This window comes from Carcharodon carcharias, chromosome 4 (assembly GCF_017639515.1).
Source record: "Carcharodon carcharias isolate sCarCar2 chromosome 4, sCarCar2.pri, whole genome shotgun sequence".
In the NCBI taxonomy this organism is placed as follows: domain Eukaryota; kingdom Metazoa; phylum Chordata; class Chondrichthyes; order Lamniformes; family Lamnidae; genus Carcharodon; species Carcharodon carcharias.
This window is the reverse complement of record NC_054470.1, coordinates 61550768-61572546: the sequence shown is the minus strand read 5'-3', so window position 1 is coordinate 61572546 and position 21779 is coordinate 61550768. Positions and strand designations below refer to the sequence as shown.

Sequence of the window (21779 nt, the reverse complement as noted above, 5' to 3'; positions counted from 1 at the left end):
GCTCCAGGAATTGATAGTCAAGTGATGCATTTGCCTCAGCATTGCTGTGGTTGCCCATGATTGTAGAAGCCTCTGGTAGTCTCTGACCATACCATTTGCTCCCAGCACAACAATGTCAATGCCAAATGTAAGCTTAGCCCAGGACAATAGATACCACCTTTTCTATCTGAGGAAGGCCTATACATGCTAGAAACAGTTTTCTGCCAGAAGGTGGATGACCACTCAGGCCACCCATATAGCTAACAGGTTCTACAAAAGGTTGGGTGCATTCCAGTAATGCAGGCTGGATGAGTAAATACCAAATTTTTCTTGGTCACGATGGAGTGAGTCACCTTTGCTACTATTATTTATCAGATCAGATATTACAATTTATCAAAAGAGATGAAAGGAAATGTCACCATCGTTAAAGTGCTGGTTAACTTAAAAAAAACTAAGGTTGGATATTGTGAAGCAGCTTAGAGCTGAAAAATAAATTTGTTGCGAGAAACTCAAGGTAATCGCTTGCCCCTGGTTGACTGATACCCAAAGATTATTGTCCATTCTCCTGTGAATCAAAGGTGGCCAAAGATCCCACATGCATTCTTGAACCTGAATCTTGCACTTTATTGAATAGGTAGATCATTCAAGTTATGTGGCGGTGAAGTGGTTTTGTGGTATTGCACTCTATCTGGAGTCAGCTGGAAGCAAGAATTAACAGGTTGGTTGCAGTTGGTTGTGTTCTCAGTTGATGACAGGCATAAACGTCTTAAATCTGGATGCTAGCATAGAGCAATGTCAGTGAGCCAATTGGAGATAGGTAAGAATGTCACCAGTCAATATAACTTTCAATAGGAATTTGTAAAAAATAAATTGTGACCTGGAGCCAGAAGTCAACATCAATAACTTAAAATTAGAAAAAAAAAATGCAGACTAAAAGTGGTTAAAAAAAATCATGTAACTGGATCGAAACAAAAATGTTATTGCTAATAACAGAATGAAGACACATAGATGGCAAAACATTGGAGATGGAGTCACATGATAAGGCCTTATAGTGCCAAAGACACACGCTTAGGTGACTACCAAGGCTGAACTCATGTCCAGTGGCTATCAATTTAGATAATAGCCATTGTTTGCATGTGCAAATTAAACTTACAAGTAGTGCCTGCTCTTTGCTAGAAACATTCATTTTTGTTTTCATAATTAGCATTCAATTTATCACTGATCAATTGGCTGTTCTAGGTCCAAAAGAAACCAATCTCCTTCCCCACCCACGCCCCTCTCTACCAACACACTCAAATCATCCACAATCCAACACATGTCAAGGAAATGCCTTGAGTTTCCCTGTTACAGTAAACTCTGAACAATGGGAGTCACAGCTGTGCTTGATCAAGGTACACAGATTTCATTAATTTTCAAATTTGGAGTTGTTTATGATCAGCACCTTAAGAATGAGAGATGATCTTATTGAAGCATAAGATTCTGAGGAGGCTCAACAGAATAGATGCTAGGAGGATGTTTCCCCTCTTGGGGGAACCTACAAAATAGAAGGAAAAAAGTTACAGATCAAAGGTTGCCCATTTGAGACAGAGATGAGGATGAATTTATTCTGAGGATTTTGAACCTTTGGAATTCTCTACCTCAGAGCTGCAAAGACTGAGTCATTTAATATAGTCAAAGCTGAGACAGTCAGATGTTTGAGCAATGTGCAAATTAAGGATTATGGAGAACAGGCAGAAAGTGGAGCTGAGGCCAAGATCAGATCAGCCATGATCGTAATGAATGGTGGAGCAGGCTCGAGAGATTGTTTGGCCTAATCCTTTTTTTATTTCTTATATTCTGAGTAAGTACCTTGCAACTCCCATGTCATTTTATGATGTGTATTGGTCACTATATTGTTTAAAAAAATTATTTAATTGAATGGACAAGAAAAGCTCAATTTAAATTTTGGCCTGAATGTCTACATTTGTGCAACAAGCAAACTAAAAAGTCTCTTTCATCAAGACGCAAAATGAGTTTTACTTGCCTGCTAGTTTGCATTTTGCAGCTTGAAAGGACAAGGTGGAAAATCTTGTATCTAACTTGTACAGCCTAGTCTTGTCAACAGCCTCATTAAAACCATGATCCACGAAGAACACCTGAAAGAAAGACACTTGTTGCCAATAGATTTGCAGTGGTTTTGGTTCCATCCATGATCTTTGAAATGCAAAAAAAATCAAACCTCAATTGTGAGGTTACAAGATTAATAGAGAAACTTCAAATACTGAAAATACATAGATTAACAGCTTTAAAAAAAGAACATATTGGCCTTATGGCCTTTTATAGTAACGAGCTTAGTTGGTTTCAGGTCATTAAACCCATTAATTCCCTCTTATTGACTGGTGTTGATTCTCACCCTACCTATTTTCCTCCCATACTGAAATGGTAATGTTTTAAAGGTAACAACTGAAATTTGTTTTCTCTTTATAGATACTGACTGATACTGGCGTGTATTTTATATTTTATTTTAGGCATATACACTGACACTTATTTTGTAACTAACTTACTTAGTCATTATTCTTACACAAGGTGTACTCATGGGAGATTCCACCAGGCCAAGGCAAATGGTGACGATCAGGCTGTTAGAACAGAATAAGTCAGACTAGCCGTTTCTCAAAATTTCCTAAAGAACTTCCTAATAGAATTTTTGTTGTTATTTCCTCATTGTAACTCCTGCAGCCTATTTGTTGTGTGCATTTTGTAGTATAAGGGTCTGGCACAAATAGGGTTAATGTGGGACAGAGTACAGTACCATCCACACACTGATGTAAGAGAGCACATGACTTGCACCCAGGGTCAGTCTAGTGTTGGACAGAGCCATGTGTACCAGCCAGCATAGTGACAGCTCCTAGCTTGTACCCTTTACTGTATATTTGTAAATAGTTCTAAGAGTCAATAATGCCTGACAGTTAATCTACATATAACTACAAAGGCTTCTTCAGACCTACCGAATTGTAACCAACATCCTACAACACAGTGGCAGCTTGTGCAAAATCCCAAGACCTCGCAGAAAACGTAGAAAAATTAAAACAGAGACCACACAGAGGGACCATGGAAACCTGGTTTTAACAACAAAAACACTTTACGATTACAGATGACCTCCTAATCTACGATGAGCGGCTGGTCATCCCCATCTGCCTGCGGCCAGAGATCCTTCAAAAAATACTCCAGGACCACCTGGGCACCACAAAGGCAAAGCACAGACTCAATCCACTGTTTGGTGGCCAGGTATTTCCAAGGAGATTGAAAACACCATTACAAATTGTTAGGTGTGCTTGTTACACAGGCAGGACCAAAGAGGGGCCCGCATCCCCATCCAATTCTCAACCAGGCCATGGGATAGGCTGGGCATCTTCAACAGCAATTTGTTTCTTATAGTGGCGGACTACTTCCCCAAGGCTGAGGTGGAGCAACTATATACAACTACTACAGAGGCAGTAATTAAGGCACTAAAGGAGATCGTTACGAGTTGCGGCATCCCGAACGAGATCGTGCCCGATAATGACCCACAATTTTCAAATGAGTACTTTGTGCACTTCGCCACCACACCCAGCTTCCACGACTGCACCAGCTCCCTGAGATACCCCCAGTCAAATAGGGAGGCTGAAAAAGGGGTCCGCACGCTAAAAGCCCTCCTAAAAGAGAACAAGGATTTCCCCGCAGCACTGCTCGCATATAAGTCCATCCCTTTACAATGTCGCTTGTCCCCATCCAGACTCCTGATGGGCAGGAAACTCTGCACACAAATCCAATCCTACCAAAAAACTCATTCCTGGATTGGTAACCAAGGATTACTAGGACAGTCAAGCAAGAGAGCAGTCTTACAAACTTCTGTCTGCAGCAGAATGTACTGCACCAGACACTTGCCACAATTACAGAAAGGTGACAAGTTCTGGATTAAAGACCTCAAGGGAGATGGTACCATCATTAGAAAGAACAAGGACCAACCTCACCCATATCTGGTTGGCACTGCAGAGGGTAGTCAGGAGAAACAGGAAAAGTCTCTTCCTCGTCCCTAGACCACCCATCCCCACTGTGCGATGCAGAAATAATCAAGAAACATACCCAGATGCCAGGACAACCTCCAAACCTACAGGGAGAACCAGCAGCAACAAAGCCTACCACTCCTGCAACAGTAGTGCGAATGAGATATGGAAGGGTTACAAGGCCTCCAGACTGTCTGAAACTTTGATTTCAAGAACTTGAAGGGGGGTAGCTGGAGTAGTGATAACGTAGTAATGACGATGTTATTACTGTCATACAATGTAAGACATAAGGTAAACCGTAATCGTTGAAAATATATTGGATAAAGACTTGGGGGAGATGTAGTATTAGGGTCTGGCACATATAGGGTTAATGTGGGACAGAGTAGAATTCTGCCCATAGAGTGATGTAAGAGAGCACATGACCTATACCAAGGTCAGTCTAGTGGTGGGCAGAGCCTTGTGTACCAGCAATATGGGGCCAGCTCCTAACTTGTACCCTTTACTGTATATTTATAAATAACTCTAAGACTATGAAGACTTCTTCAGACCCACTGAACTGTAACCAACATCCTATAACATATACCATGTGTTTTCACAAAGAAATTACATTTATATATCACCTTTCCTGACTTCAGAACATTTCAAAGCACTTTACAGCCAATTAAGCAATTGGCAAACGTAGCTATGGTTGTAATGTAGCAAACATGGCAGTTAACTTGTACACAGCGAGGTTCCACAAACAGCAATGAAATAATGACTAGATAATCTGATTTTTGGTGATGTCACTTAAGAGCTGAATATTGTCCTGGACACCAGGAGAATTCCCCTGTTCTTTTTCAAACAGGGCCGTAAGATCATTTATGCCCACTTGGGAAGGCAGACATGTTCAAAGTTTCATGCAAAAGGCACTTCCAAGAATGCAGAACTCCCTCAGCCCTGTATTGAGTTATCAGCATACAACATCACTAAAACTTGTATACATAGCGCCTTTATTGTCATAAAATATCCCAAGGCACTTTACAGGAGCTTAACTAAACAAAGTGTCTCCTTTATTAGTTCTGCCAATTTATGGCAGGGAACGAAAAGCTTGTTCAAAGACATTGGTATCAGGGAGCATCTTAAAGATAGAGGTTTAGGGAGGGAATTCCAGAACTTATGGCGTACCTGGTTGACAGCAAAGGAAGTGGCCAGAGTTGGAGGAATACTGAGCTCCAGGAGGTTAGAGATTGGGAGGGGCAAGACCATGGAGGGATTTGACATGATGTTGAGATTTATTTAAAAATTGCTGGACCAGGTGCCAATGTAGGTCAATGAGTACATGGGTGCTGGACAAATGATAATTGGGTTGAGTTAGGCAGCAGAATTTGATGAGCTTGAGTTTACAGGCAGTTAAAAATGGGAGGGCAACAAGCACAAGCAACAGTTGAATCTGGGGGTTACTAAAGAATGGATGAGGGTTGCGTAATAGATGAGCTAGCACAAAAGGGGAGGCATGCGATATCAAGAAGGTGGAAGTAGGTGGCCTTTGTGATGGAGGGGATATTTCGGTTAGAAATTCAGGGTCAGAGTATGCCAAGGTTGCAAACCACCTGGTTCAGCTTGAGTCAGTGGCCACTGATGAAAATGGAATTGGTGGCTAGGGAAAGTAGTTTGTGGTGGGAACCCAAGTCAATTATTTGGGTCCTCCCAATCTTTAACTGAAGGAAATTTTGATTCAACCTGGACCAAGTCATTCAACAACACAGAGGGGTTGAGAGAGGCAGTGAGAACTGAGAATCCTACCTGTACATGTGGAACCTGACGTTTTGTTTTTGGATGATGTCACCAAGCAGCAGCATATACATGAAAAATATGAATGGGTCAAGGATAGATTCTTGGGGGCGGGGGGATTCCATTCGTAACGTTGCAGAGTTGGGAAGAGGAGCTATTGCAGTAATTCTTTGGCTGTGACAGAACAGCTCAGATTGGAACAAGGCAAGGGAAGTTCCACTCAGCTGAAGGGAGTGAGGGTTTGGAGGAGGATAGTACAGTCAACTATGTCAAAGATTGCAGATAGGTAGAGAAGAATGAGGCAGAGTGCACCACAGTCACAGTCACTTAGCCCAGCTCCAGTCTCTGGGATATGACTTGATCCTATGACCTGACTCTGAGGTGAGAGTGAAAGCACTTAGCCAAGGCTAACATGAACAGCTGGTTGTATTTCATTACTATTTACTTTATTGATCAGTGTAACATGTAATCCGTTGTCTTTGTGTATATTCCCTGCCATTCACATGAAAGGTTGCATGTTATTTATTACTCCCAGCAAGTCAGTGTCTCTGGTCTGCCACTGGTTCAAAGGTTTCACAATTTCGATCACAGATATCCTGATAAGCATCCTGTTAGTATGTTTTGTGTACTGCCATAAAGTTCTAAATACCTCCTCGCGTCTTGCATTCCCCTCCTGCACTTTTCACTCCTCCAACTGGAGTTCTGCGTATACCCTTTATCCCATCCAACCACTGAAGGCAAATCCTTTCACTGACCTAGCCATTCATTCAAATTTCTGAAGCATGGCACACTGAATTTTCCGGACTACTCTGACTGAGGCCTAAACCACTGATTTATAAGTTGTAGCATGATTTCTTTGCTTTTACATTTTATGCCTCTGTTTATAAGCCTAACTAACCCACATGGATTTTAAAAAATGGCATATGAGAATTGCTGGCAAGGCCAACATTCATTGCACATTTAATTGCCCTTTGAAGAGCTGCTGGTGAGCTGCCTTATTGAATTGCTGCAGTCCATGTGGTGTAGGGTACACCCACAGTAATGTTAGGGAGGGGGTGGCAGAATTTTGACGCCTTGTCAGTGAAAGAATGGTGATATAGTCCCAAATCACGAAAGTGTGGAGCTTGGAGAGGAATTTGCAGGTGGTGTTCATGTGTGTCAGCTGACGTTGCTCTTATAGGTCACAGGTTTGGAAGGTGCTGACAAAGGAGCCTTGGCAGGTATCTGCAGTGTATGTACAAGTGCATACTGCTGCCACTATGCATTGATGGTGCAGGGAGTGAATATTTAAGTTGTGAGATGTGATGCCAATCAAGCAGGCTGCTTTTTCCTAGACTGTGTCAAACTTGAGTGGCAAGTGAAGGGTATTTCATGGCACTCCTGACACGTGCTTTATAGATGGTGGACAGGCTTTGGGGAATCAGGTGGTGAGTTACTTGCCTCAGAATTCCTAGCCTCTGACCTGCCCTTATAGCCACAGTATTTATATGGCTGGTCCAGTTAGGTTTCTGGTCAATGGCAACCCTCAGGATGTTGATGGTGGGGAATTAAGCGATGGAAATGCAGTTGAATGTCAAGGGGAGATGGTTAGATACTCTCTTGTTGGAGATGGTTGTTGCCTGGCACCTGTTTGGTACAAATGTTATTTGCTATTTATCAGTCCAAGCCTGAATACAGTCCAGGTCTTGCTGCACGTGAACACGGACTGCTTCAGTATCTGAGTTGTTGTGAAATCTACTGAACATTGCAATCATCAGCAAACATCTCCATTTCTGACCTTATGATGGAGTGAAGGTCACTGATGAAGCAGCTGCATATGGTTGGACCTAGAACACTATGCTGAGGAACTCCTGGAGAAATGTCAAGCAACTGAAATGATTGGCCTCCAACAACCACAACCATTTTCCTTTGTGCTCTCCAACCAGAGAAGAGATTTCCTCGATTCCCAATGGCTTCAATTTTGGTAGGGCTCCTTGGTCAAATGCTGCCTTGATGTCAAGAGCAGACATACTCACCTCAAGTTCATCTCTTTTGTCCATGTTTGGACCTATGCTGTAATGAGATCAAGTGGCCATAGCAGAACCCAAACTGAGTATTAAGCAAGTTATTGCTACATAAGTGTCGCTTGATGGCACAGTCACCAACAGCTTCCATCATTTTGCCTGATGATTGCGAGAAGATCGATGGAGTGATAATTGGTCAGATTGGATTTGTCCTGCTTTATGTGGGCAGGACATGCCTAGGCAATTTTCAGGTAGATGCAAGTTGTTGCTGCACTGGTACAGCTTGGCTAGGGGTTAGGCTGGAAGCAGAAGTCTTCAGGATTATATCTGGGATGTTGCCAGGGCCAACATATTTTGCTGTATCCAATGCCTTCATCCATTTTTTGATATCACAGAGTAAATCAAATTTGTGATGCTGGGGACCTCAGGAGGTGGCTGAGATGGATCATCCACTCGGCGCTTCTGGCTGAAGATGGCTGCAAATGCTTCAGCCTGGTCTTTTGTACTGATATGCTGGGCTCTGTGGCACTTCCTCCTCTAGTTAGTTGCTTAATTGCCCACCACCATTCATGGCATGATTACAGAGCCTTGATTTTGTTTGTTGGTTGTGGGATGGCTTAGCTCTGTCTATTGCTGCTTCCACTGTTGGGCATGCATGTAGTCTTGTGTTGTAGCTTCATGAGCTTGGCAACTCACTTTAAGGTGCACCTGGTGCTGTTCTAGGAATGCTCTCTGCGCCTCTCATTGAACCAAAGCTGATATCCTGGCTTGATGGTAACACTAGAGTGAAGGATATGCCGGACCATGAGGTTACAGGTTGTGGTCGAATACAATTCTGCTGCTGATGATAGCCCACAGTGCCTCATGATGCTCAGTTTTGGGCTGTCAGATCTGCTCTGCATCCAACCCATTTAGCATGGTGGTGGTGCCACAAAACACGATGGATGGTATCCTCAGTACAAAAGTGGGACTTCGTCTCCATAAGGACTGTGCAGTGGTGACTCATACCAACTCTGTCATGGACAGATGCATTTGCAACAGATGGATGGATGAGGGAGAGGTCAAGTATGTTTTTTCCACTTGTTGGTTCTATCACCACATGCCTAGCATAGCTGATATATCTTTCAGGATTCAACCAGCTCGGTCAGTAGTGATGCTACCAAGCCACTGCAGGTGATGGGCATTGAAGTCCCCCACCTGGAGTACATTCTTACCACCCTCAAGTGCTTCTTCCAAATGAAGCTCAACATGGAGGTGTACTGATTCAGGGTGATGATAGGTGGTAATCAGCAGGAGGTTTCCTTGCCCATGTTTGACCTGATGCCATGAAACTTCATGGGGTTCAGAGTCAATGTAGAGGACTAGCAGGGCCACTCCCTCCTCCTGACTGTATACTATTTTGGCACCACCTCTCCTGGGTCTGTCTTGCTGGTGGAACGGGACATATCCAGAGATGGTGATGCAGGCAGTGTGGGACATTGACTGAAAGGTATGAATCGGTGAGTATGACTCACTGTGTCAGACTGTTGCTTGACTAGTCTGTGGAACAGCTCCCCCAATTTTGGCACAAGCCCCCAGGGTGTTACTAAGGAGGTATCTGCAGGGTTAACTCGCAAAGTGTGCCATTGTTGTTTCCAGAATCTAGGTTGATGCCAGGTGGCCTGTCTGCTTTTATTCCTTTTTGACTTTTCTGTGGTTTGGTACTGAGTAGCTTGCAAGGCCATTTCAGAGGGCAGTTTGTTAAAACTATTTTAAACCACCTTGTCAACTTGTTCTGCCATCTCTGAGGATATGTGTATATGGATACCAAGATGTCTCTATTTATTTACACTTGGAAAAATGATGCCATTTATAGAATACTCTTCTTTCCTTATTTATCCTCCCAAAGTGCATGAATTCACACTTTGCTAAACTCCATTTGCCATGTTTCCCTGCCCGTTTCACCATCCCATCTGTCGTCCTGAAGTTTATAACTATCGTCAACTTACCAAGTTTCATATCATCTAAAAACTTTATGTTCCAACTCCCTTCACCATAGGGTAGGTCATTCATAAAAATTGAAAGAGTAATGGACCCAAAACCAACACTTAGGGAACACCACTGCAAAGTATCACCAATCTGAAAAACATCCATCCACCACTACCTTCTGCTTCCTGTTACTGAACCAATTCAGTATTCATATCACCACTTTCCCCCAAATCTCATGGACTTCCATCTTAATATGCCTCCTGTGGGGCACTTATTGAATACCTTCCCAAAATCCATTATATGTCTACTGCACTAACCTTGATAAATGTTCTGTTACTTCAAAGATTTCAAACAAGCTAATCAGACAGTTATGTCTTCAAAAAACCCAGGCTCTCTCACCTTGATTAACCGATGCCTTTTCAAAGTTTTTGTCCCTGATAATAGTTTTCAGTAATTTCCCCACCGCCGATTTTAGGCCTTCTAGTATGTAGTTTTCTGTTTCATTCCTCTCCCTTTTTTGAATAGTTATATAACATTAGGAACCCTTCAGTCCTCTGGCACTATTCCTGTATATATGAGGAAACAAAGTGAAATTGCAAATAATGTCTGTTTCTCTCAGCACCTAGGCTGCATTCCATCCAGACCAAGTGACCTATTTTTTTTTTAAGTAATATTTACATCTTCTCCATCCAGCACGATCCTGCTCTCAACTTCCTACTTTTCCTCTAGTGTAACTTCCATATCATCAGCTTCCTTTATGAAGACAAATGCAACGTACTTATTTAAATCTTTAACCAAGCCTCCCGCATGTACATGAAAATTTTCCATTGGGTCCTAAACAGGCACATTTTTTCCCTTAGTTAATCTCTTGTCCTTTGTTCATAAAATGTTTAATGGTTCAATTTATGTTGTCCATTTTTTTTCCTTGCAACCTCTCTCTGCCTTCCATATTAACTTTTTCAATTCCTTCTCATACTTTCCATAATCTTCCTGGTCACTAAACAAATCTTGTTCCTGTCATTCACCTAAACCTCTTTTTTGTTGTATTTTAACTTTATTTCCTTTGCCATCCAGTGTGCATATTTTTTGGATCTTATTCCCTTCAAACAGAATATGCTTAGCTAGTTCAGGTTCAATCTCTTCCCTGAATGTCTCCCGTTGCTGTTATTTGTTTATCCTGCTATCGCCATTTCCAATCTGCCTCTGCTAGGTCTCCTCTTAAATCACTGAACTTGGTCTTCTTGAGCTCAGCTTTCTTACCATCAATATCTTCTGTTCTCTTTTCATTATTATGCTGAACCAAATTGTATTGTCATCATTGCTAGGTAGATGATCTCCAACTTACCACAATCCACCTGACCTAGTTCATTTCACAGAAGCAGATGCAACCTCCCTTTCGCCTTTGTTGGATTGGAGATATATTGATTGATGAAGTTCTCATACATATCAGAAATTGCACTCCTTCCCCACACTAAGCAATATACTTTCCCTAGTCATTATTAGGGTAATTAATATTGCCTAATATTACTATTCTAATTTTATTACATGCCTTTCAAATTTGACAACTAATTTGATCATCTATTTCCTCCTCATTGTTTGGGGCTCTATAAAATGCTCCCAATGTAATTGCTTTCCCTCTGCTCCTGAACTCAAGCCAAACAGACTCAGTCCTAGAATTAATATATTTCACATTCCCATAACACACATGCCATACCACCCATCGAGTGTGCTCTGATATTCAAAAGGATCATGGTTAACCTTTTATCTCAACTCCACTTTCCTGCCTTATCCTCATACCCTTCGGTTCACTGTCTAAAAATTGACCATCTCTGTCTTGAATACACTTAACGACATGTGCATCCACAGCCTTCTTCTGAAGTTGCAACAACCCTAAGTGGAGGAACTTCTCATCTCAGTCCTGAATAGCCAAAACATTATCCTGAAACCATGGGCGGAATTTTCCAAGCCTGCTGGCGGAGGGTGTGATAGGTGGCACATGCGGAAAATGTGGCGTGAAGGCAGGTCGCGATCTTCCGTTCAGCCTGCAGATGACAGGCCGCATTTCCCACCATTGGTTGGCAGGGAGCTAATTATAATACATCTGCATATAATTAAAAGGCCATCCTGCCAGATTCTTGGAACCGCATCGTATTGTTTGCCCACATCAGCAGGAAAGCACATAGATGTGTTTCACAATGGCATACAGGCATTTGGCAGCCTTCACTTTGGGGGAACTGAGGTGAGCGAGCAGCAGCGTTCTCCACAGCTCGTCTGTTGGTTACAGGTCTCAACGGCATTGGGGGGCGGGGGCAGAGGGGTGGGTTGGCAGGGGCGACTGATGCCTAGCCCCAGAGGCGACTGCTGAGGGGGCTGGGGTGTCCAGGGGCAAGTGCTGGCCAGCCTCGGAGGTGAATGCTGGGGGGGGGGGGGGGTGGTTAAGTGCTGCATCCCACACACGGGCAATCGAGGTGGGGGGTAAGGTTAGCGAGGGAAGTGGCCACGCATTAGGAACACCTGTATAAACTGACCATCCCTCTGCAACTGAGACAGATCAGGTGCAGCCATAGTGATATGATTGAGGTCAGGCTCCGAGTCTGCCCACCCACTCAAGCAACGCAGACTCACCAAAGGGCCACCGAGCGCTCCATGCCTTACCGGCACAGACTTCGAGTCCGACACCACTTTACTGAACCGTGGAGCAGTTGGACTGCATATGTTGTACAATCTCCTCGGCCTTGGAATCTCAGCATCCTGGTTTGGACCAGCTCCCCCATGTTGCAGGTTGACAGGGCAGCCATGCAGCGCACTCATCTCTGGCCATCCGAGGGGTGACCAGCACTTTCCGGGAAGCATTAAGGGGTGGTCACACAGGGCCAGGAACGGTGCCACGTATAGCCATGATAACCATGTTTCTCTCTCTCTTTGACGCTGCAAAAGGACCACATCAGGATCATGGGTCCTGGTGACAGAACAGTATGCCTGATGGCCTACAGAGACTGTAGAAGATGGAGGAGAGCGCGACTGAGACACCTACCTTTTATCTTGTGCAGAAAGATTTCACATCTGAGTGACAAGAACACTGCTCATCAGGACAAGGAGCCACAGGCAGGGTAACATTCTTAGGAGTTTATTGACAATAGTGAACAGTATGTACAAGTGATGAACACCATTCCAGGCTGTGCAACTACTTTTACCTAACTTTCCTAACCCTGCCACTACATCTTGGTGTTCCTCGGACATCCACTGCAGAAGTGGAGGCAGCCTGCTGACTGTGACGCCGTCTGAGATTACTTTGGTGGGTGTCCTCTGAAGGGCCGAGGCTTGGAGGGCCCCAGCCTGCTTTCGGGATCCTGCTGTGTGGCAGCGGCACCCTCCTTAGCCTGTGAAGCTGGATCTGCGGCGGTTACAAGAAGATAGGACTTGGGTGGGCTGGTCGCTTCCAGAGTCACCTGGGTGGATGGCCCTGGAATGTTCACCTGCTGATCCTCCTCTCTATGGGTGTCTGAGGGCCCCTGGCTGACTCCGTGAACGCAAGGATAGCTGGAGTGAGATCAAGCTGCCCAGCAGCCCTTTTGCGTAAACACTGTTGGAGGCCAACTATGGCATCAGCGATGGAGTGAAGCCCGCACAGCAGTGCAGGAGTGATGTCCTGGACCAAGGTCCCCATGGCGGCTGCCATCCTGCCAGTGTTGACCTTGGTGCATTGCAGTGCCAGCACTATCACCTCAGCCTGAAGACTGACTCCTCCATCATGCCTTGCAATCTGAGGAGTGCAGTGGACATCCCTTCCTGATGTTCCCTAGCTTGCCTTTGCAGCTCCAGCAACTGTGACATGACCAAGTCCAGGGGCTTGTCATCTGTCTCGGACTCAGCAACATTCTGGCCTCCACCAATGCTCTGAGTGCCAGGGACCTGGGAAGTCCCTGCCTCTGCCTGCTGTGGATCAGAAAGTGTGATGTGCTCACCAGATTCTGATCCCAAGGCTACTCTAAAGCTAGGTCCCACCGAGGCGTGTGTCTCTGCACTGGTGGAGGGTGTGGGTGAGTGCTGTGACAGTACTTAAGGAAGAGTGCCTTCAGATTCCTCTTCAGAGGTTTCTTCCAAGCAGATGTGCCTGCGAAAGCAAGGGGAGATAATTAGTGCATGGTGAGTGGACTATGAAACAGGACACATGACTCATGGAATGGTTGTCTGATGGATGTTGCACTGCTGGATTCTCACTTGGTAGAGTAGCGCCGACCTCACCATCAGCACAGGGCCGGTCCCGGTCACGCCGGCCAGCTGGATGGCTGTGTTTTCAAATTCTGTCAGAACTTTGATTTCTGGCATCCCTCCATCTGTCTGCAACCTTTCCCTCCCGTTGTGTGCCAGTTTGCCCTGCAAGGATAGAGATGGGGAAAGTGTATCAGGACTCCTGCCCGGCCAGATGATAAGTATGCCTGGCCTGTGTGGGTGGTGAGTGGTCCCATGGACAGGATGAAGACAATGATGGTGTTTGTGAAAGAGTGAATGTTGATATTCCTTGCACTGGTAATGAGTGAGGGCCCTGTGGATGTGTGATGGGTTTGAGGGTGTGAGAGTTAGGGGTGATGAAAAGAGTGACTTACCCTGGCAGAACAGAGATCATCATTCGTCCTTTTGTGGCACTGGGTAGCTGTCCTCCTCTGCAGGGCATTCACGCTGACCACCACTGCCACTGCCTCTCAAGCCAGGTTGGTGACATTGCTACCCATCCTGCGGCCAGAGTGGGGGCTGAAGCAAATACTGGTGGGCCTCCATGGCATCCAGCAATCGCTCGAGGGACCTGTTGTTGAAGCAAGGGGCTGCTGGCCATGTCACCCGGACAGCGGTGGCGATGAATACTTTGCTGGCAGCTGCCTTTTAAAGATGACAGCTGGCGTGATGCGACAGTGGGGTGATAGTGAGCGAGCGAATAAGAGCCAGCCCACTATGGAAACAGCTTGTTTCCCAGGAATGCATAAATAATGAGGTGGGCTCAGGAAGATACGGCTTGAAAACCTGCCATTTGTGTCGGCGGGTAGGACTCCATTTTACACGCCCGCTACCACACTTAGTGAAATTCTGGGAAAATTCCATCCCATGTCTTTGAGTTCCAGACTTTTCAGCCAGAGGTAACAGCCTCCACATATCTACCCCAACAAGCCCTCTAAGAATTGGATAATTTCATTGTGGTCACCTCTCATTCTTCTGAACCATTCTGGCTCATTTTACCCAATCTCTCATTGGGAAAACCCCCTTATCCCAAGCATCAATTTATTTTACCTTGTTGCACCCTCTCTAATGCAAGGATATCCTTCCTTAGCTAAGGAGACCAGAAATGTGCAAAAGCCCAAATGTGGTCTCACTGAGCCTGATAACAATTGCAGCAAGACTCCTTATTCCAGTACTCCAACCTCCTTACAATGAAAGTTAACACACCAATTGCTTTGCTAATTATTTCCTGCAGCTGCATGTTAAGAAATATTAAGTTAAGATATACAGGTGAGAAATATCTAATATATTTATGGATACAGACAATTACAATTACCCCCCTCTCCAATTTTGGAATTGCAAAATAGAAGATATGCCATGACATTGCTCATTGAAGCATGCATTGCTTTAAAACCACAGCACTGTTTCACAAAACACACAATGTATTCTAGAACTGAATTCTTGTAACAAAAATGAGGAAAAGGTTTTTTTCTCCTCTGCCTACTTATCCCTCAGTCTGTGTCTTTTTATATCTGCCTGTATCTCTGTTTTCTTGTATTTGGCATTTTATTTTCTCACCTTTGCTTAGGGGCTCGTGTCTATCATGAAACAATGTTCCTATTCCAGTGACATCTGGGACATGTACATCTTTGAACAGTTGCATTAAAAGTGGCAGACCTCAATGTTCCCTCTAATTTCTAGCTGATGAAATAAAAGGGAAAGTAGGCACTTGGATAAGAAATTGGCTGCGTGACAGGAAACAGAGAGTAGTGATAAATGGTTGTTCTTCAGATTGGAGGAAGGTCTGTAGTGCAGTTCTCCAGGGGTCGCTGTTGGGACCTTTGCTCTTCTTGATATATATTAATGACCTAGACTGACTGTGGTGCGTGGGGTATGATTTCAAAATTTGCAGATGGTACGAAGATTGGAAGCATTATCAACTGTGATGAGGATAGTCTCGAACTTCAAAAAGACAGACATATTCATGGATTGGGCAGACAAATGGCAGATGAAGTTCAATGCAGAAAAGTGAAAGGTGATTCATTTAGGCAGGAAGAATGTGGAGAGATAGTATAAGATAAAGGGAGAAAATCTAAAGGAGGTGCAGGAACAGAGGGACCTCGGTGTATATGTGCATAAATCATTGAAGGCGGCAGGGCATGTTGAGGGAGCAGTTAATAAAGTATAGGGTATCCTAGGTTTTATTAATATGTACATTGAGTACAAGAGTAAGGAGGTCATGTTAAACTTGTATAAGACAATGGTTAGGCCTCATCTGTGTCCAGTTCTGGGCACCATACTTGAGGAAGGACATGAAGCTATTGGAGAGAGTGCAGAGGAGATTCACAAGAATGATTCCAGGGATAAACTGTAGCTATGAGAATAGATTGGAGAGATTGGCACTGTTTTCCTTGGAGAAAAGGCGGCTGGGAGGAGACTTGATACAGGTATTCAAGATCCTGAGTGGTACGGATAAGGTAAATAGTGAGAAACTATTCCCACTCAAGAGTACATCAAGAACTAGAGGGCGCAGATTCAAAATAATGGGCAAGAGGAGTAGAAGTAATGTGCGGAAATTTTTTTTCCACCTAGAGGGTGGTTGGAGTTTGGAATAAATCTCCCAAGAGGATGATGGAGGCAGGTTCAATCGAGGTGCTCAAAAGGGAATTGGATTGCTATAAGAAAGAATGTGCAAAGTTACGGAGATAAGGCAGGGGTATGGGATTGGATTGGATAGAATGCTCTTTCAGCGAGCCAGCACAGATTCAATAGGCCAAATGGCCTCCTTCTGCACTGTAAAGATTCTGTGAATCTGCTTGCTGTGCATGGTCAACTTAGTGCACTGTATGGTCACGCATGCAGGCATCTTAAACGGAGCATTGTTTCTGCGCAGCCTGTATGTTCTCTGCATGATTCTCTGTGGCCGCACAGTTGCACAGCTTGGAGGGAACATTGGTGGAGATTACAACTCCCAACTGGCTCCACCACCACCCTATAGCTGTTTGACAGCATAATATCTTGCAGTCAGCACTTAAAACCTCTCCTGAGTCCATTTTCCCTTTGAAACAACATTTAATGAAAACGCTAATCTCCCCAATTGGAAAGTACAGAGGATGTTTTAAATAAACTTTAAATAAACTTAAATAACCAGATTTAAATAAACTGTTCATAAGAAAAATCCACAACTTTTCAGAGATTACTTTTAACCTAAACATAATTGCCTGTACCTTGACTTTTACAGCTTCCACTGAAACAATCTGTGCTCTTAACCAGGAGTCTTCTTCAGCACTAACAGCTACAAGCTGTCCAATACTTTGTGAACTCAATGGCTTCAGCTCACCAGTGTAAGTGTAATACTCTTTCATTGCATCTTCCATTTGTTCAAGAGCACCAGAATATTCTGGCCCAATGTATCTGGAAGGGAAAATTCAATGTATTTCAATCTTAAAATATTTTAGCATTTTCCTTCTATAATTATTTTTTAAAAGTACTTCCAAAGCAGCTTTGAAAAGTTTTGGATACAGGCAATGCAATTGCAAAGTGAAAATTTGATACACTCAAAACCTTCAGCATGGTTTGATTAATGAAAGAGTCAAACAGTCCGATTTACAAAATGGTTTGTAATAAAATACATGACAATGGTAAATACAGGTGATGTTTTGAGTCTCAAAGTCCCATGGTTTTTAATAATTGAATTGCATGGGATTGATCATTTCTGTACTCAGATTAGACAAGCCATTGTTCAGGAATTAAATACTTTGCACACCCAATGTCAACACTAAGGACATTCACATCAGTACCACACCACTGCATTCATATCATAAAGCCGTCTTTATACTATAGCAACTAAACCAGCATTTTATATTTCCCCTCATCAGGAATCTTTGTGGTTTATCTGAAAATTGTAATAGTTCTGTGCCACATAGATCCACATCTAATATATGATGTTTTGCTCATTTGACTTCAGAGCAAAGAGGCTTTTATCTCTCTGAAGAAGGGTCATACTGACTTGAAACATTAACTCTGTTTCTCTCTCCACCGATGCTGCTAGACCTGAGATTTTCCAGCGTTTTCTGTTTTTGTTTCATATTTCCAGCATCTGCAGTATTTTGCTTTTATTTTGACTTTTATCCCTTGTTTAGATTGGACTCAATCCCAGGCCCCAGAGGGATGAGTGTGTTAACCTACTGTAAAACTCAGTTCCAAGGAAAACGTGTAAGTTTAGACTGGTTTTGAGAAATTTTGACACAGGTTCAGTTTAGAATTTAAAATAACTACATTCCTAACATTTTGCTATACTTGACAGCAAGCTGTTCCTACGTAGGTAAGAACAATATTAGATTACAGAATCATATTGGAAATTTGCTGGGATTGAAACAAAGAGATGGCAAATGAGAATTTTAATAGCAAAACCACCAAAAATGTGCTAGGTGCAATGGGTGCTAAAAAAGGATTCACTTGCGCTCCCTTAAAACTCCTGAATTTGACAGGATATGTTCCTGTTTTTTTGATGCTGTATATTGAGAAGCGTTCCAAAACTTTGAGGAATGTCCACATTTGCATTTCTAATTCAGCTCCAATAAGTGGGAACCATGATCCCACACCATAAATTTAAATTTAAACTATTTTTATTTTAGGTAAATGAGAGACAACAACCTGCATTTACATGGCACTTAGTGTAGAAAACAAATCTTAAGGTGTTTCACTGAGGCATGATGAAATATGTCAAAGCCAAAGGAAGTGTTATTGGAAGGGTGACTAAATGGTCAAAGAAGTGCATTTTAAACGAGGTTTTAAATTTGATGAAGGAAGTGAAGAGGCTGAGGGGTTTAGAAAGGGAATGTCAGAGCTTGGGCCACAGACTGAAGACATGGCTGCCAATGGTGGGGCAAGATGAAAAAAAATGGCTGGGGACAGGGGGAAGAGGAGTTTGATAACTCAAGATGTAGGACTGGAGATGGTTACATAGATAGCGCAGAATGGAGTCATACAGCTATTTCAAGACAAGGGTAAGAATTTTAAATTGGAGACATTGGAGGATTGGGAGCCACTCTAGACCAGCGAGGATAGAGGTGACAGGTGAGTGGGAATTGGTGCAGGATAAGATAGAGATAGTAGATTTTTGGGTGAACTCCGGTTTTACAGTGGGTGGGTGATCAGCCAGGAGAATGCTGGACGAGTCAACTCTGGAGGTTAAAAAAGGTACAAATGAGGGTTTGAAGAGAAAATGGGTTTAAGTTTAGAGGTATGGCTAAAGTTGTGGATTTGGAGATTATCAACTTTTGAGGTGGCAAAGCTCAGCTTAAGGTTGAATTGGATAAAATGATGAACAATAGTCTGGTTCTGCCTGAGACAGTGTTCATTCAGGCAGATGGAATCCATGTTATGGTGTGGAGTTTAGACAAAGGCTGAAGACAATGGCATCCTTTTTCCCAAGTTTAATTGGAGGAATTGCTGCTCACCCATGAATGGATATCAGATCAGCTTTGACAACAAAGCAGCAGCAGAGGGTCAAGAAGGTAAAAACAAAAAACTGCGGATGCTGGAAATCCAAAACAAAAACAGAATTACCTGGAGAAACTCAGCAGGTCTGGCAGCATCGGCGGAGCAGAAAGGAGTTGACGTTTCGAGTCCTCATGACCCTTCAACAGAACTGAGTGAATATTAGGAGAGGGATGAAATATAAGCTGGTTTAAGGTGGGGGTTGTGGTTGTAGGGAAAAGCAAGCAGTGATAGGAGCAGATAATTAAAAGATGTCACAGACAGAAGAACAAAGAGGTGTTGAAGGTGGTGATATTATCTAAACGAATGGGCCCACATGGGCCCCAGCTATGCCTGTCTCTTTATGGGGTATGTGAAACATTCCTTGTTCCAGTCCTACTCTGGCCCCCTCCCACAACTCTTTCTCCGGTACATCGATGATTACTTCAGTACTGCTTCATGCTCTCTTCGGGACTTGGAAAAATTTATTAATTTTGTTTCCAATCTCCACCCCTCCATCGTTTTCACAAGGTCCATCTCTGACACTTCCCTTCCTTGACCTCTCTGTCTCAATTTCTGGTGATAGACTGTCCACCAATATCCATTACAAGCCTACCGACTCCCACAGCTACCTCGACTACAGCTCCTTACACCCCGCTTCCTGTACGGACTCCATCCCATTCTCTCAGTTCCTTCACCTCCGTCACATCTGTTCTGATGACGCTACCTTCAAAAACAGTTCCTCTGACATGTCCTCCTTCTTCCTTAACTGAGGTTTTCCACCCACGGTCGTTGACAGGATCCTCAACCGTGTCTGGCCCATCCCCCGTGCATCCGCCCTCACGCCTTCTCCTCCCTCCCAGAAACATGATAGGGTCCCCCTTGTCCTCACTTATCACCCCACCAGCCTCCGCAATCAAAGGATCATCCTCCGCCATTTCCGCCAACTCCAGCATGATGCCACCACCAAACACATCTTCCCTTCACCACCCTGGTGGCATTCCATAGGGATCGCTCCCTCCGGGACACCCTGGTCCACTCCTCCATCACCCCCTTATCCTCAACCCCCACCTATGGCACCTCCCCATGCCCAGGCAAAAGATGCAACACCTGCCCCTTCACTTCCTCTCTCCTCACCATCCAAGGGCCCATGCATTTCACTTGCATTTCCCCTAACTTAGTCTACTGCATTTGTTGCTCCCAATGCGGTCTCCTCCAAATTGGAGAGACCAAACGTAAACTGGGCGACCGCTTTGCAGAACACCTGCTGTCTGTCTGCAAGAAAGACCCAAACCTCCCTGTCGCTTGCCATTTTAACACTCCACCCTGCTCTTTTGCCCACATGTCTGTCCTTGGCTTGCTGCATTGTTCCAGTGAAGCCCAACGCAAACTGGAAGAACAGCACCTCATCTTCTGACTAGGAACTTTACAGCCACAGCCTTCCGGACTGAATATTAAATTAACAACTTTAGATCTTGAACTCCCTCCTCCATCCCCAACCCCTTTCTGTTTCTTCCCCCTTCCTTTTGTTTTTTCCAATAATTTATATAGATTTTTCTTTTCCCACCTATTTCCATTATTTTTAAATCTATATCTTTTATGCCCATTAATCTTTCCACCCCACCCCCACTAGGGCTGTACCTTGAGTGTCCTGCTATCCATTCTTAATTAGCACATTCGTTTAGATATCACCACCTTCAACACCTCTTTGTTCTTCTGTCTGTGACATCTTTTGATTATCTGCTCCTATCACTGCTTGCTTGTCCTTACAACCATACCACCCCTCTCCTTGGATTCATCTAGTTCTGTTGAAGGGTCATGAGGACTTGAAACGTCAACTCTTTTCTTCTCCGTCAATGCTGCCAGAACTGCTGAGTTTTTCCAGGTAATTCTGTTCTTGGTCAAGAAGGTAGGTGGTTGAGAGGCAGAGCTTTGTGTTGTCAGTGTACACGGGGAAGCTGAACCCATGTTTGCAGATGATGACAACAAAGGGAAAAATGTTGATGAGGAAAAGGCTGTCAAAGATGGAACCTTGGAGGCTAGCAGTAACAAATGATGTGGAGTGGGAAGCAAAGCTAATGTAGGTACTTTATCTATGATCAGATAGTGACAAGTGGAAAAAGGGCAATGGCGCTTTGCTGGACAATGGAGGAAAGGCATTTGTGAATAATGGTGAGGTTCATTGTATCAAAGATTGCAGAGAGGACAATGAAGGATAATGCACTGTGATTAGAGTCACAGAGGATGTCATTGTGACTTTAGTTAGGGCTGTTTCAATGCTGGGATATCGCAAAAGCTACAAAATTAAAACATGGAGTTATAGAAAAAGTGCCTGCAATGTGAG

General features: G+C 43.8%; 1 protein-coding gene across 5 annotated transcripts in view; it reads right to left on the bottom strand.

Moving 5' to 3' along the window:
- Positions 1-21779, bottom strand: part of LOC121277367 (tudor domain-containing protein 7-like) — a 150207-nt gene that overhangs the window by 35572 nt on the left and 92856 nt on the right. For all 5 annotated transcript variants that reach the window (XM_041186749.1, XM_041186750.1, XM_041186751.1 and 2 more), the window contains exons 8-9: positions 17182-17368; positions 2003-2114 (exon numbers count right to left, since the gene is read on the bottom strand). In XM_041186749.1, the coding sequence (XP_041042683.1) occupies positions 2003-2114; positions 17182-17368 (299 nt within the window). The remainder of the gene's footprint in view (positions 1-2002; positions 2115-17181; positions 17369-21779) is intronic.